This window comes from Chelonoidis abingdonii, chromosome 2 (assembly GCF_003597395.2).
Source record: "Chelonoidis abingdonii isolate Lonesome George chromosome 2, CheloAbing_2.0, whole genome shotgun sequence".
In the NCBI taxonomy this organism is placed as follows: Eukaryota; Metazoa; Chordata; order Testudines; family Testudinidae; genus Chelonoidis; species Chelonoidis abingdonii.
The window spans coordinates 295,890,953-295,907,420 of NC_133770.1; the positions used below are offsets into that span (position 1 = coordinate 295,890,953).

The 16,468-nt window shown below is 43.2% G+C and overlaps 1 protein-coding gene across 5 annotated transcripts in view; it reads right to left on the bottom strand.

Annotated features, from left to right (window-relative positions):
• Positions 1-16,468, bottom strand: part of TSNARE1 (t-SNARE domain containing 1) — a 691,098-nt gene that overhangs the window by 226,098 nt on the left and 448,532 nt on the right. For all 5 annotated transcript variants that reach the window (XM_075063289.1, XM_075063290.1, XM_075063291.1 and 2 more), the window contains exon 5: positions 16,119-16,188. In XM_075063289.1, the coding sequence (XP_074919390.1) occupies positions 16,119-16,188 (70 nt within the window). The remainder of the gene's footprint in view (positions 1-16,118; positions 16,189-16,468) is intronic.

The window sequence follows — 16,468 nt, forward strand, 5'->3', positions numbered from 1 at the left end:
TGGCAGTAAATAGCATTCACGGTTAAGCCAGTTGCTTCTTTCTCTCTCTCTCTCTCCCCTCTTCGTGGGTGTTTTTTTGGCTTCCCCATTCGCTCTGCAGCAATGCTCCTCATACATAAACTAAAGATCCCTGTAGCTCCCAAAAATCCTGTGGGCTTTGCTCATCAAGTGGGATACTACCAGAACAATTGTAACATGAAAGTGGGGATAGGAACATACTGAACCTGGGGCATATGAGGGTGACAGCTTGGAAGTGCTGCTTGACCCAGTCTACTGAGTCCAGGGATATGTAAGGGGTCAGCTTGGGAGTGCTAATTAACCCAGTCCTCTCAGACACGCTCTTTTAATGTGTGTGTGTGTCTGATTCTGGGGCCAAAAGAACCCAACCCTGGGGAACACAGGTCCTGCAGGATAGCTCCATTGAACACAAGTGACACAAGCAGTACAGTGATAGAAGTACAGGAAATGTCCAGAAGAGTAACACTAATAAATGAGCATACTCCAAAGTAACGGGCAAACCCGGTAATAGTATTTAGAAATGTTTTCACAGACAAATATAATGTATTTTGCTACATCTGAAATACAGTTGTTGCTGATGAATGAGTACATCTTCTTGGTTTTTCCACTGTATTTCTATCCACTAACAATTATACACGCATACAGAGTGAGAGACAGATACATGAAAATACATGACAAATACAGTCCATCTTTTGGCTTCTCCCATAGTTTCACCTTCAGAACATGTGTGACATTCTGATTAGGCCACAGACACTAAGAGCACCCATTTAATCAATGAACCTGCAGCCCTGAAATGCATTATCTCCCCGGTGCATACAGCTAACATAGGAAATCAGCACACATATTACTAAACCCTTTCAAGCACAGATATCACAGTTGCATGTTTGATTAGAGCTTGGATATTTCTCTGTGATAATCTCTCCCTCTGTACCCCATCAACAGCATGGTGCCTAGAGATGTCCTGAATCATTTCAATGGATGCTCCCTGATTTGGGACAAGTGCCAAGCAACACTTTGTCTGGCTTGCATGGAGGCCCAGAACATCATTACTGTCATGACCCAACAAGTCATCCTGTGAGTAAGAGCAACAAATTACGCAAACTAGTTTCCCATTGAGTGGACCGATCCCTCTGCAACTCCATTTGGCAAAGGTTTTTGTTATCCACACAAACCCCACGCAAGTCAAGTCACAGGCCTAGTAGTCATCGTTCAGTACAGTCACTTCCAAGTTTTCTGCTCTCATATTTTCTTCTCTCTTTTTCCTCTTCTTTCATTCCCTTAAGTAGAAAACTTTTATGGCAAGTGTAATGCTAAAGGCAGCACTATACTGGCAAAACAGATGTTCTTTTTAAATTGCCCATCTCCCAGGCATAATTGGTTGAGGTTAGACAGATATAAAACAGACAAGAGTAGGAAAAAGGGAACATTTGCCAGCTTATGTGGGAAATGAATCCCCAACTAGATTTGGAAATACATTTAATTATTCTTCTAGATTCAGTTAAGTTTCACTTTTTTTTAATGATCCAATTAATATGTTTTGGCCATTAATCTAGTTAAAAATAGGTAACCTTTACCCCCGTTATACTGCTTCCTTGTTTTTGGCAGCTTGTTAGTTACTTGGTCACTCAGGCATAGCTAAGGAGGAAAGTGTGACATTCAAAGAGCTGCTGATGCCACGTTAGAGAACTTGGCTTCTACTTCTATTTGGAAATTATCTTGTCATTACACGCTCTGTTTTCTGAGTATTTCCCCACCTTCTCCTGTCCCATTACATAGGGCAATTTGCATGAAAACAGGACCTTTGTTACATGGGAGTTCATCTGCTCCTGCTTTGGTCTAGTTCATCATAATCAGGCATGGATTATAGACTGATCCAAGGAGTACAACTTCAGTCCCTGGGCTGGGTGCGCACTTAGGTCAACAGAGATGCCAAAGCAAAGGCTAGGGTCCACCAGCAGAACGATGGGAAAGAGAGAGAGGGGAAGAAGGGACCTAGTGAGGATGGAGGCTCCTGGGTTTGGACTAAAGGTCCTTCTGGGCAAGTACCTGTAAAACAGCAGAAAGAAAGATACATCTTTGAAAAGGGACAAATTCTGGTGGTTTCAGGCCTTGGTTAGCCTCAGGCTTGGGCTGTGCTACAAAGTTAAAGTCAATGTCTTACATGATACATGGCTGTTTGTTGTGTTACTGCTAAGTCAAATAAAAGGTAGAAATAGCTCTATAGGTTACAGCTGGCATGGTCTTGTCACCTAGGAATGAGGGGGAAAAAATCACACCCCCTAGGCAACATAACTATTCCAGCAAAACCACCAGTATAGTCACAGCTATGCTGACAGAAAAGTGTTTCTGGTGACATAATTCAGGTTGTTTGGGAGCTAATGTAGCTACACCGGCAGAAGAAATCCTTGTGCCAGTTTATGCTGCATCTACACCAGGGGGGCTCTGCTGGCTTAACGATACCAACCAAGGCTCTAGCGTAGACAAGCGCTTAATCAGCCTCTGTTCAGAATCATCTTCACAGCGGTCAATTATGACGTGACACAGAAAATTATGTCTTCTGTTATGGAATAATCAGTGGGCATGGGTGAACTTCTAAGACCCAAATATCCTGAAATCATAGATATTGGAAATGTATGAGAACTAATCAAAATTATGGAGTCCACTTTCTTCTAGCCAGTGCAGGAGTATTCTCTATAGCAAAGGTGGGCAAACTGTGGCCCACAGGCCGCATCCAGCCCATCAAAACTTTTAATCCAGCCCTCGAGCGCCCTCTGGGGAGCGAGATTGGGGGCGTGCCCCACTCCTGCGCTCCAGCCAGGGAGCAGGGTCAGGGAGTTTCCACATGGCTCCCAGAAGCAGCAGCATGCCCCTTCTCTGGCTCCTATTCATAGGGTCAGCCAGGGAGCTCCGCACACTGATTCCGTCCCAAGCATCACCCCCCCTTCCCCGCCGCTCCCACTGGCCGGGAACTGTGGCCAATGGGAGCTGCAGAGAAGGCGTCTGTGGACAGAGCAGCACAGGGAGCGTCTTGGCCAAGTCTCTCCCGTAGGAGCCAGAGGGGGGACATGTCACTGCTTCTGGGAGCTGCTTGAGATAAGCGTCGCCTGGAGCCTGCATCCCTGACCCCATCCCAGCACCCCAACCCCCTGCCCCAGCTCTGATCCCCCTCCCACTCTCTGAAATCCTCGGTCCCAGACCCTAGCACCCTTCTGCATCCCAAACCCCTCATCCCCAGCCCCACCCCAGAGCCCACTCCCCCAGCTGGAGCCCTCATCTCCCCCTGCCCCCCCCACACACACATCAACCCTCAATTTTGTGAGCATTCGTGGCCTGCCATACAATTTCTATACCCAGATGTGGCCCTCGGGCAAAAAAGTTTGCCCACCCCTTCTCTATAGCATGTTTTAATGTGGTTTATGTATACATTTTTTGAAGCTGATGTCCCTGCTAATAAAGCCTCTAGTCTGTCCTGCCTGAGGACTGGGCCCTGGAATGTGCTCGGTTCCCCAGGTCTGAGAGCCTGGGTTCCCAGACTGTAGCTGGTTTTACCCTACCTGAGGGTTGGGCTTTAGACTGTTGGTGCCCTGCCCAGTCTGAGGGCTTGGGCCCCTGGGTCACTCACTGCTCGACCCCGCTGAAGGCACTGAGCCCCGAGCCTGCTAACTTCCTCCTTGTCTAAGACTGTTATTCCAGGGGTGTGACAGCCAAGAGATGTGGCCACCTTCAGAGATTGATGGCGAGGAATGGCCACATGCACCTACATGGTTACAGAACTCATATTATAAAGCTCAGTTTTAGGAGCTTCCAGTAACTGTCGACTCCCAGAATTCAATACAATTTTCTCAACTTCAAAAAGGGTATTAGTACGACAATGTAAATAAGTGATGCTGAAGAGTGGCCACTATACCTGCCTGTGGGGGTGGGAGAGACAGGGAGAAAGACAAAGAAAAGGGCAAGTGGGAGTACGTGTGTATAAGAGACTGATACCAAGTTTTCAAACCTGATCCGATAGTAAATGGTGGGATTGTTCTCCAGATTTTCCATATCTAAATTCAATTAGAAACACAGAGACAGAACACGGATGATTGCCAAATGGAAAGCCAAATGCACAGATAAAGAAAAGCTGGTTTCACACTAATGTTTTAAGTTCTGTGAAGAAAAAGAATCATATTTCTGTAAAATTCAATTTATTAATTCATATCTTTATAAACAGATAAAAATTGAAACGTCACAAGCAGCTAGAGCAGGGGCGGGCAAACTTTTTGGCCCGAGGGCCGCAGCAAGTTTCCAAAATTGTAAGGAGGGCCAGTTAGCGAAGGCGGTGCCTCTCCAAACAGCCAGGCGTGGCCCGGCCCCTGCCCCCTCTCTGACTCCTACTGCTTCTCGCCTCGACAGCCCCACGTCCAGGACTCCTGCCCCATCCAACTTCCCCTGTTCCCTGACCACTCCCAGAACCCCCACCCCTGATTGCCTCCTGCCACCTCATCCAATTCCTCCTCTCCTTCCTGACTGCCCTGCCAGGACCCTTGCCCCATCCAACCACTCTTTCTCCCTGTCCCGACCATTCCCAGAACCTTCCCCGGACTGCCCCCCGTAACCCCATCCAAACCCTCCTCTCCCTCCTGACTGCCCTATCGGGACCCCTGTCCCATCCAACCACTCCTTCTCCCTGACTGCCTCCAGATTCCCTGCTCCTGACTGGCCCCCGCTGCCCCATTCAACCCTTCCTCTCCTTCCTGACTACCCTTCCAGGACCCCTGCCCCTATTCAACCCCCCTGTTCCCCGCCCTCTGACCACCCTGACTCCTGTTCACACACTCCCAATCACCATCCTGAACTCCCCTGCCCTCTATCCAACCCCCCCTGCTCCCTTCCCCCTCACCGCACTGCCTGGAGCACCGGTGGAGCCAGCCATGCCACTGTGCAGCACAGAGCTCAGGGTCAGGCCAGGCCCTACAGCTGCTCTACCTCAGGAGCTCGCAGCCCCGCTGGCCAGCACATTGCTCTGGCGGTGGAGTGAACTAAGGCTGTGGGGGAGGGGGAACAGCAGGAAGGGACCAGGGTATAGCCTCCCAGGCCAGGAGCTCAGGGAGCGGGCAGAAGAGTCCCCCGGGCCATATCAGTTTGCCCACCTCTGAGCTAGATGAAGGGACTGGGATTTAGGATTCCTGGACTTACTACCAGATGTGTAAATAATTCACTAAGTAACCACAGATAATTTACTTAACCTCCCTGTGTCTCAATTTACTCATCTTTAAAATGGAGAGAATATTAGCATCTGTACTTTCCTCACTGAGGATTTAATTAATGTTCACCTGTACAGCATTTTCAGATCCTTCAATGGATAAGGGCAAAATGTTATTCACTTTCCACAATATTATTACCAAAAATAAATACCCATTAAAAATGTCAGTGTCCTTTTTAAACCTCTAACTGAGAATTATAATTGAAATGCAAACTGACCTTTACATACTGTACTGGCTAAAATGTTGCTAAAATATATAATTCTAGTAGGGACAGCAGGTGAACTCACTACTCTCTGTATTGCAATTATCTCATTTTCTTCGACTTATAGTCTCAAAATAATGCAGCACATCTGTATTTTCTCACTGCATTCTAGCTGCACATCATCCAAGAGGGTTTTAGGGGACTATCAGCTCTACAATCTAAATCTTGTCAACCTGCTACTATGACTATCCATTGGGCAAAGAATTGACTTGTTTAGGTCCTCTCCCTTCCCAAGTTGTCTCATTAACCAGTACTAATCCATGTTCAATTCCATTTGCAGCCTATTCGCTCAGCTGCTTAAGTGTTCCAAATCTTTCTTTAACTTATTGAAGAAAGGGACTGCCATTGCTGTCTATGCCCTCTGATGTTGTTATATTGATTACCTTGATATTCTGTACCATGGTCCGAAACACTTATAGCAATAATTCCCGAGCCTCTGACATGTACTCAGGCCACTAGACAGTGCCCCTCGCTCTCAGACCACTTGAATCACAATGGGGAAGAATAATGTTGAAGTGGATTGCAAACTGTGAAGACCAACAGCTTTGGCTGGAGTCATGAAGATAAGAAAGAGGTTAATGCCCCTGATTTTCTGTGAATGCTTCCTGTTAGAAGACAGACTCCACGTTTTGAAAGTGACTTGCTATTTTACACCGAGGAAGATATAATATCACTGCACTTCAGAATAGTCGCACTGCCAACCCCAAGTGATCGGATCAGGCTTCCCCCAAAATCATGAGACTGTCTTAAAAATCAAGAGATTTAAAAAAAATAAACAAACATTGGCCTCTATTTATTTGCCTTGTAGCTTTTGAGCCTTTAGGTTACACTGTGGTCCAGCTTTTCTCCACAACCACAAGAGTTTAGAAACTTAGTAGTTTTTTATAAAATAGTTTCAACAGTTAGTAAATTTAGCAAAAAAAAAATATGAAAACCAGTGCAGAAAAAGGATACAACAAAGCAACACTCTCTTGGAAATTCTAATTTTTTTGTGGTTTGACTTGCCTCAAAAGTTAATATATGCAGATAAATGTGCATATACTAACAAGTAACAAGGTTAACCACTAAACAAGTGGCTAACAGACAAGTAAATGCGGTGATTCTAAAAAGGTGCCTTGGCGTCTCTCCTTCTGTCTTCTTATTTTTTTGTCCAGCATTACGCAGATGTCCTTCACTCTGCTCCTTCCCTACCGCGTATTCTCAAATACTTTTTTGTAGTTTAGTTTTAAGTTACTCATGTGATGTTGTTTTCACCAATTCTCTTAGGAGACTCCTCTATGGTTTAAAAGACTGCATGTCAGCCTTGACTAAGTTTTGTTTTGCTTAAAATCAACCCATTATTCTGCGAGTATAACCTACACCTCCCTTCCCAAATAATTGTTGCCGTTCTTTAGCTAGACAGTGGTTCTCAACATGTAGAGTTTTAAAAGTGGAACATTTATGGACTCCTTCATTACACAAAGGACTAACTTGTAGGAACCCTAGTATTACTACTAAGCTAGACTGATTTCTTCAACGACGAACCACACAGCACCCGTCTCACTATTGTACAAAGTATACATTTAAACAAACAAACAAACAAAATGGCTTGCCTAATTATCATAGAAGCTCAGGGTTGGAAGGGACCTCAGGAGATCATCTTGTTCAACCCCCTGCTCAAAGTAGGACTAATCCCCAGACAGATTTTTGCCCCACATCCCTAAATGGCCCCCTCAAGGATTAAACTCATAACCATGGGTTTAGCAGGCTAATGTTACTTCAAACCACTGAGCTATCTCTCCCCCGTTGTATCAGCATATGTTCCAGAGAACATTAATTGCTTCCATAGACATGCTCCAAAAATGCCACAGCCCAACAATCAACATCAAAGGATCAGAAGAAATGCCAGGCTAGTTGAAGGGCAGAAGCTCCTGGCTTTAGGGATGACATAAATCTCGAGAAATAAAGAAGACTTCACATAGAGTCAATGTAAGTATTTCACTGAATATTAGCATTTGAAAAATTCAATAACTCGGACATAGGTTGGGGGTTTTTATAGAAGTGGATGGGTAGGGTTCTGTGGCCTGCTTTGTGCAGGAGGTCAGACTAGATGATCATATTGGTCCCTTCTGACCTATGAGTCTATGAGTCTATGTTTGGATTAACATGTCAGCCCCTTAAGAACATGACGGCAAAGGGAATGCCCGGCCCTGACAGCAACATATACCGTGTGTGTATACATGAAATATTAAGTAATCGTCTTCCCACAAGCCCCTTTCCATTCTATCGATGAACTGCATTGTGCAATGTGCCACCATGGGGACCTACAGTTTAAAAGGACCCGAGACATTTCTTTAAAGAGTTTTTGACCTAGGGATGGTTACAAAAATGTGCCTAAGAATCCAAAGGCTCGTCACTCCAGTTAGCATCTCATAATGCAGCATTTTCCAAGCTTTATGCCTGTGGACATTCTACATCAGACTACAAAACTATTGTCCATTGCTGGCAATGCCAACAGATGGTGAAAGTCAGCTTGCTCTCTTTCTGTACAGGAGGGCGATGGAGAAGCAATTAAAAGTTTTAAAGCCATTTTTCAAAGTGCTGCTGACCTCTTTAGCTTACTGAAATATCGTTTCATGACACGAAGTTATAACTATGTAAGAAATAAAGCAAAACAACAAAAATATCAGTTTTCTGTTCATGGAAGCAGAAAAGAAGACTTGAATATTATTGAAATGGTGAGATCAGAATGGGTAATAAATAAATTAAACAGTCTGAAGAAATAAATAAGAATAAAATAACAATCAATCAATCTACACTACATTTCACTACAAGATTTCAAAGTACTTTTACAAAGGTGGACCAGTATAATCTCTATTTTACACAGAGCAAAAACGAGACTCAGAGAAGTTAAGGCTATCATTTCTAAACTTCAAATAGTAGCTTGATTTTTAGCTATGCTGGGAACCTGCAAGTTCTACTGAAGCTAGGAATATGTATGTTTTACTTTGAGGAAAGACAACTGGAAGAAAACTGGCCCAAGGTCACACAGCATGTCAGTGGCTGAAATAGGAACAAGATCCAGTTCTCCCAATCCCCAGTTCTAACTACTGACTCTCAGCTCTCATCTTTAATTAAGCCACGGAGCTCCTCCCCAGCTAATTAATCCTAAATTGGGCCTGGGGCAGCTTCCAGGTGCGAACAGGAGCGCTAATTGTTCTCCGGCTTCAATTAACCCTTTCACTGCCAGTGTGGAGGTAAACACCTCATCACAGTCTCCCCGGCAGGCTGATTTAAAAAAAAAAAAATGGCGGCTGTTTGAAGCCATTTGGGGGTTGGAATGCGAAGAGAAGGCTCAGAGAAGAGGATTAATGGTCAGAGGACATATGAAGTGGTCAAAGGTGTGCGATAAATTTATTTATCCGAAGCTCCACAGTTTATCACATGCTTCTGCAATTTATCATATAGATGTCACATTTCTGGTGTTTTAGGATTCTAAAGGATAAGAGATGTCACATAAATATAAGACAAAATTATTAATGAGGCAAGGGTATTATAGTTAAATGTAAATGGTGCAGTCTGGTAACCCTGTTTTACTGTCAAACCAATAAGATTTTTCATGTCAGAAGCTGATGGCAGTAGTGATAAATAAAGGACAGATAACATTAATCCAGCTGCTTTGAGTTGAACAGAGAAGGTATTAGTTTGAAGGGTTTAACATATTAATGGAATCAAAATGACACTTCAAAATATTTATGGAAATCTTTTTTTAAGCTTATACAAGAAGAATAACAAACCCCTATAAAAATGTTATTAAAATCCTACTCTCAGTTAAACATGCTGACACTTAAAAGCTTCTGTCTGATTTACTTAATCTTCTTTCAGGAAATTATGACTCTAAAATACCTTTCTACACTTCACTTTTTTAAAAAAGAATCTGAATTTCTTAGGAATAAAAAAAAAACATTTTAATGGGGAATATTTTTAAAGCCAAAACCTGAAAGTTATAAAATTTAAAGTTAATATAAAGAATAGTCAGGCTTCCCCCCACAATGATTTGAAGGTAATATAAAAGCATATCGGGGATAAGCAGTACAGAACACTACAGATCTAGTAATAAGAGCATATGGGGATCAGCCTTTCTAAATGCTGCCGATCTAGTAAAAAGAAAAAAATGTCCTCCGAGCAAGGGGTGGTTATTTATTTGCATGAGTGCCATTTTCATCCTGTAGCCTATCCTTAAACCTGATAGAAAGAGCTCCAGGATCTCAATAGTGGAGAGGTGTAGCAAAAGATGGGTTTCTCCTACCTTTTCAACTAGCTTGTTCAAGAGAACGAGGTTGAATACCAGGAGTAAATTTGCTAGATCTGTACAGTCCAGTGATGTTTTACTGAGTACTGGCCAAACCACTGAATATTTTGGAACTGATGGCATGTGTCCTTCTACAAAGGTGACAGAAAGCATCTCCATCAAGAAGGGACCCCAGTGATCTCAAGTGTCTTTAACTAATACATTTATAGGTTCTAAAGCCAGAAGGGACCATTGTGATTATGTAGTCTGACTTCCTGTACAACACAGGCCATAGAACTTCCCCAAAATAATACCTAGAGCATCTCTTCAAGAAAAACATCCAATCTTGATCTAAAAATTATCAGTGATAGAGAATCCACCATGACCATGAAATGGTTCCAATGGTTAGTTACTCTCACTGTCAAAAATTTACATCTTATTTTAGATTCGAATTTGTCTGGCTTTAACTTCCAGTCATTGGATCATGTCATATCTTTCTCTGCTAGAGAGAAGGACTCTTCATTAAAATATGTGCTTCCCATGTAGATAATTATAGACTGTAATCAAGACACAGCTTAACCTCCTCTTTGCTGGGCTTTACAGATTGAGCTCCTTGAGTCTATCACTATAAGGCAGGTTTTCTAATCTTTTAATAATTCTTGTGGCCCTTCTCTGCATCTTCTCCAATTTATCAATATCCATCTTGAATTGCGGACACCAGAACTGGACTCAGAACTCCAGCAGCAGTCATAGAATCATAGAATCTCAGGGTTGGAAGGGACCTCAGAGGGTCATCTAGTCCAACCCCCTGCTCAAAGCAGGACCAACACCAACTAAATCACCCCAGCCAGGGCTTTGTCAAGTCTGACCTTAAAAATCTCTAAGGAAGGAGATTCCACCACCTCCCTAGGTAACCCATTCCAGTGCTTCACCACTCTCCTAGTGAAAAAAGTTTTTCCTAATATCCAACCTAAACCTCCCCCACTTCAACTTGAGACCATTACTCCTTGTTCTGTTATCTGCCACCACTGAGAACAGTCTAGATCCATCCTCTCTGGAACCCCCCTTCAGGTAGTTGAAAGTAGCTATCAAATCCCCCTTCATTCTTCTCTTCTGCAGCCTAAACAATCCTAGTTCCCTCAGCCTCTCCTCATAAGTCATGTGCTCCAGCCCCCTGATCATTTTTCTTGCCCTCCGCTGGACTCTTTCCAGCCGCACCAGTGCCAAGTACAGAGATAAAATAACCTCTACTCCTACTCCAGATTCAAGGACACCAAGAATTTTCCGTTAGACATCTTTTTTTTCTGAATATTTAATAAACAAAACATGAGGAGCTGGGACTTGAGTTGAATGTGGTGATTCCGATTTCTGGTAGTGTGTCAAGTGTTTCTCATTACGCAGGTAGGCCTCAAACTGGGAGTGAGAAATTTCTGTTTCTGGGAGCATTGTACGGTTCTTTTTCAGTGAAGAGAGTATCCCACATTTGGGTAACCTTCTCCACAAAATACGTTGGCAGTTCTTCATAGCAGTGATGCTGGTTTTTGGGATAGCAGGAAGACAAACCGAATTGATGAAGTAATTAACCTTCCTGAAAAGTTCTGCTGGTTACTTAGCAATTTCAATAACCAATGAGATATATGATCTTTTTCTTTCTATCACGGCTGTTGAATAACACTGTAGTGAGCCATAGATGTCTTTTGGCACAGTATGCACCCCAAGGGAGAACAGGTGCTTAGCAGGGATACAGCATGACTGAAAGCAGAGTATCACAAGCAATCCAAAAACTCTTCTTTCCCCTTCACTTAGGAGAAGAACTATTGCCCTTGTCTCATGCCAGAGCAGTTCAGCTAAATTCACTATTCTCAAAGTATTTTGGACTTTATTTTCAGCACCGCACTTCCATCAGAGCCATTACACAAATCTTAACAAAGGCATTGTACTTCTATACCTTCAAAAAACCTATGTTAAAAGAACATTAAGATAGCAAAGTGAAGCACCCAAAAGTTAGGAAATGCTGGGATTAAGTAAAAGCAGCAGAGAATCCTGTGGCACCTTATAGACTAACAGACGTTTTGGAGCATGAGCTTTCGTGGGTGAATACATCGTGCATCTGACCAAGTGGGTATTCACCCACGAAAGCTCATGCTCCAAAACGTCTGTTAGTCTATAAGGTGCCACAGGATTCTCTGCTGCTTTTACAGATCCAGACTAACACGGCTACCCCTCTGATGCTGGGATTAAGGTTGCCTGTGCAACCTTAATTCAGCCCTGTTGTGCTTATACATCATGACAGTCTTAATTACATGATCATATACCATTTTTTCCTACCAAACACCTGGCCTCATTCAATGGACAGAATAGGCAGTATTCCTTTGATGGGTAACTACTAAATATTCCATTTGATAGTCCTCATTCAATGTGTGGTCCCCTTGCATTATTTACTGCACCACAACCAAACCCAGCGCTTGAATACAGAATTATTAATTTCCTCATGGGCTTTTCACTGATGCCCTCACAGTAGTTTACAAACATTATTCAATATATCTTCACACCATTGTGAGAACAGGTCATATTATTGTGCCCATTTTACAGATGAGGAACAGAAACTAAGGCCCAGAAAAGTCACTCATTTAATGTCGGGCAACCAGAAAATGAGGAACATACGATTCACAGCCAGCTGTGAACATTTTGGTTTAAGTGACTGACCCAACCTCACACAGAAACTGTGTGGCACAGGCAGAAATAGATTTCAGTTCTTCAGGGCAGCATTCAACTGCCTTAGCGATGAGACCATCCTTTCTCTCCCTGCATCCTCTGAATCATTCACTATACACCTTCCAACTATTGCAACAAATGAGGCAGAGGCCCTACCGACAACAGCCTTCTTCACTACACAACCCTGATTTATACCCAGGGCATGTCCATCTTGTGCACTGAATGAGGCAAGGGGTCCTGTGGAAGAAACAACATGTGATCAAGTAATTAAAGATGGTATCATCATAATGTGTATGCAAAAGGGGACCAAATTAAGTTTACAAAAGCACCCTTGATTATGGCCTTTTGAGTGCTTGACGATGCAACCTTAACATTCTTTTAACATAGGAAAGTATATCCCCAAACTAAGGTTTCAGAGTAGCAGCCGTGTTAGTCTGTATCTGCAAAAACAACAGGAGTACTTGTGGCACCTTAGAGACTAACAAAATTATTTGAGCATAAGCTTTCATGGGCTACAGCCCACTTCGTCCCCAAACTAAGTTTTTTAAAGCTTAAAATGTTTTAAAGCTTCAAAATTGGGGGGGGGGGGGGACAAAAAACCGACCAAATATTTAACTCTGTGGAATCATATTGTCTCGCACATGGATCATCAGCAGGGTTGGGATCTTTAAATCCACAGCACAGTATTCTAACCCTTGAGTTAATAAAGCAACTGATAGCATTAGAAAGCTGTTATCTTTTGTGTAGACCTGCCACTAGAGGGGGGATGGAAGAATACACATTGCCAGTACCACTGAATTATGTGCACTCCAGCCCTGGACACGGGTGACCCTTTGTGACAGAATGAGTATGTCTGTAAATAAAATAATATTTAACAGCTGAAGAGCTTGAGGGGGTGTGATTCAGATTTAGCAAAACTCCATAAACCAGGTGAAACTCCCCTACTCAATGAACAAGTGAACAAACCATTTTACTTCTGAGGCAGGCGAGTCTTTGAAATACAGCCTCTGCAGTGTGCTGTTAATCTTTCAGAAGGCAGCTATTAAAGGTCTTTGTATCCTCAATGGGCCATCTCTTAGACCTTCACTAGACAAACCCAGAGAGAAAGCAGCAATTCCCTTACCTTACCCCACTTAGTTGTACATGTAGGTAATTCAGAAAAATTGTTTGCAGAGTGGAGGTGTTGCTCTTGAGTAGGATGGGAAGCCTGACTGGACACAAAACTGCCACAGGGTGTGGCGAGATCTCTGAATGCATGAAAGACAGCTGAGATTCACTTTCTCTCAGAACTGGATGGGGTAGGAACTGAAGTCAGACATAGATTGCTTTTTGGAATACTTAAGGACTGTTTTCCCTCTGTACCTTTCAGTGAGAATGTCTGGCCTGGCTTAGCTTATGCCAACTATAAATCTAGGTATGTTAACGCAAGCCATTTTTAACTCCATGTTTTTGTTTTAAAATAATCTTGTTCTTACGAAGCAATCTGCTGTTGTGTGTGGTGAAGGTTCACCCTGCACCACTCAAAAGGGGGGTTCCAGATGGCAAAGAGGTTCTGGAACTTAAACCCCATCACTCAGATCTTGGGCAATAGGACAGGGGCAAAGGCCTCCATTCCCAGTGAAGCGTGTTGCGAACAGCTGTGGCAGACAAACAACCGGGCTGATGCCAACAGGACAGAGGAAGATACAAGAGTTGGCAGTGACTGTGCTGGATCTAGAGACCAATCGTGCAGGGCCTTTCATCACACACAAATACAATGGAACCTATTTATTGTGAAGTCCCCTTTCCCCCGCCCACACATACACCCATTTCACTCTAATCAGAGAGATGTAGACACAAAATATGAAACCAGAATGTGTGGCAATTTTATTATCTAAATAAAATTCTACTCAAATGTTGTCTTCACGGTGACGCTAAAAGTAATAAACTTACCAAATGTCCACTCATTGCTCCCTGAACATTTTCTGGGTTAGAGGAGACTCAAGGAGAAATGTGTGACAGTCTCAGAACAAGCAGGGTTGGGTGCTGAGGAGGGGGGAAGAGATTAAACCGTAACTGTTTGCTGCAGAGGTAGCACACACAGCTCAGAAATCTCTTCTGAACAATTAACAAGGAGCCGCACCTGAGGAACAACTGACTATACTAAATTTCTCAGGTAAAACCACCACCTTGCTATGACTAATGCACTAGGTAATGCTATCTCAGAATGGCAGCTCCAGTGCTGAACTGTTCAGTGCATCCAGGACGCAAGGTAGCTATGCCTACATACAGCTTAGGGCATTAGCTACATCTAGAAAGTACACACCTGCCATGTTGCTAAATGCAGCAGTTACATTCAGGTAAACACACCAGCTTTGTGCTGAATATTTCAGACACACTTGTACGTTCTGTGTGGGTGAAACATCAACAAAAAGTAGCAGCCCGGTGGTGAACAATCAACAAGGACACTGCAGGCTTGAAAAATTACTTCTGTCCCATCCTCCTGTTCCAGAGGGTGTTGGATGCACTATAGGATCTTGGAGGGGTAAAGTAGGGAGAAAGAAGGTAGAAATCTTGGGTTCCATCTTTAAAAGGAGAAAATGTAACCAAGAATAAGAGCATAGGTGCTGAGGTTCTCTTTTCCCAAGGGGTGCTCCACTCCTGCTCTGCCTCGAGGCCCCACCCTCACTCTGCCTCTTCCTGCCCCTGCTCTACCACCTGCCCCAAGGCCCTGCCCTCACTCTGCCTCTTCCCACCCTGCTCCATCCCCTCCCCGAGGTTCCCACTCACTCACTGCTCACTGCCCTCCCCCAGGCCTCTCCCCCGCACCCATCAGCTGTTTTGTGGCATCTGATGATCTGATTGGGGGTGCCGTCAAACAACTGCAGCTGGTGAGTGCTGAGCACCCATTACTTTTTTTTCCATGGGTGCTCCGGCCTCAGAGCACCCATGGAGTCAGCACCTATGAATAAGAACGAAATTCTGCCATGAGATGTACATCCCATGAGCTACGTTCATGAAAAGGAGGATAGAATTGATTCCTATGTCTGATTTTGTTATGTTGTCCATTAAAAAAGAAGCATTTTAATAGCAAATTGCACCACACTTAGAAAAGCCATTTTAGTGTGTATGCAATGAAAATGTGTGTGTGTTGGTGTGAGAGAGAGAGAGAGAGAGAGAGACTACCCAAATCTGCTAGAAGTGAGATGTAACATACTATTTTGTGTCATTTGATGTGTTCTGACCCATGCCAGTTTTGACACCATAATAATTTGGTTTCTGCTATAAATTTATGTCTTCCCATGACCCCTTCTTCTCTCTCTTTGCTTGACTGTTCTTGGCAAGGAAAACCTACTTCAGCTTCCAATTCTGGCCATCACATTCACATTAAAAAAATAATTAACCAGTCATTTTCCTTCATCCACTCACCATCCTTCTCAAACCAGCACAAGAGAAGATTTATAAAATCAATACAGTTCCTACCAACATTAATCATAAATGTGAAGTAACAAAAAGGAGTTGTGCAAAAAGTGGTCCAGCTTTATAAAGGGGGAGGGGGAGAAAAAATAGATGGGAATAATATGGAACGAGAGAGACAGAGATCCCCAGCAATACAAAATAGACTCACAGTCCATCTCGCAGCTCTTGCGTATCATTCAATGTCCCAAGAGATCGAAGGGTTCTTTCCAAGGAAGTCACTGTCAACACAAAAAGAAAGAAAAGAGAAAGAAATGACACATTTCAGACAAAAGTATTTATATGTCTAAATGGGGTTTCTTTCAAACCCGTTCACTAACTAACATATGGACACATAAAAACAGCAAGAGCTGAAGGTCGGACAATACTAACTCCATAAGAGGACATTAATAATGTGGAATAATTCTTTTGCATCTTGAGGGTGTATTATACATACTTGTTTTTTGTATAGATCATAACTGTACAGAAAGATTTACTACAACTCAGATAAACTAAAGAAAA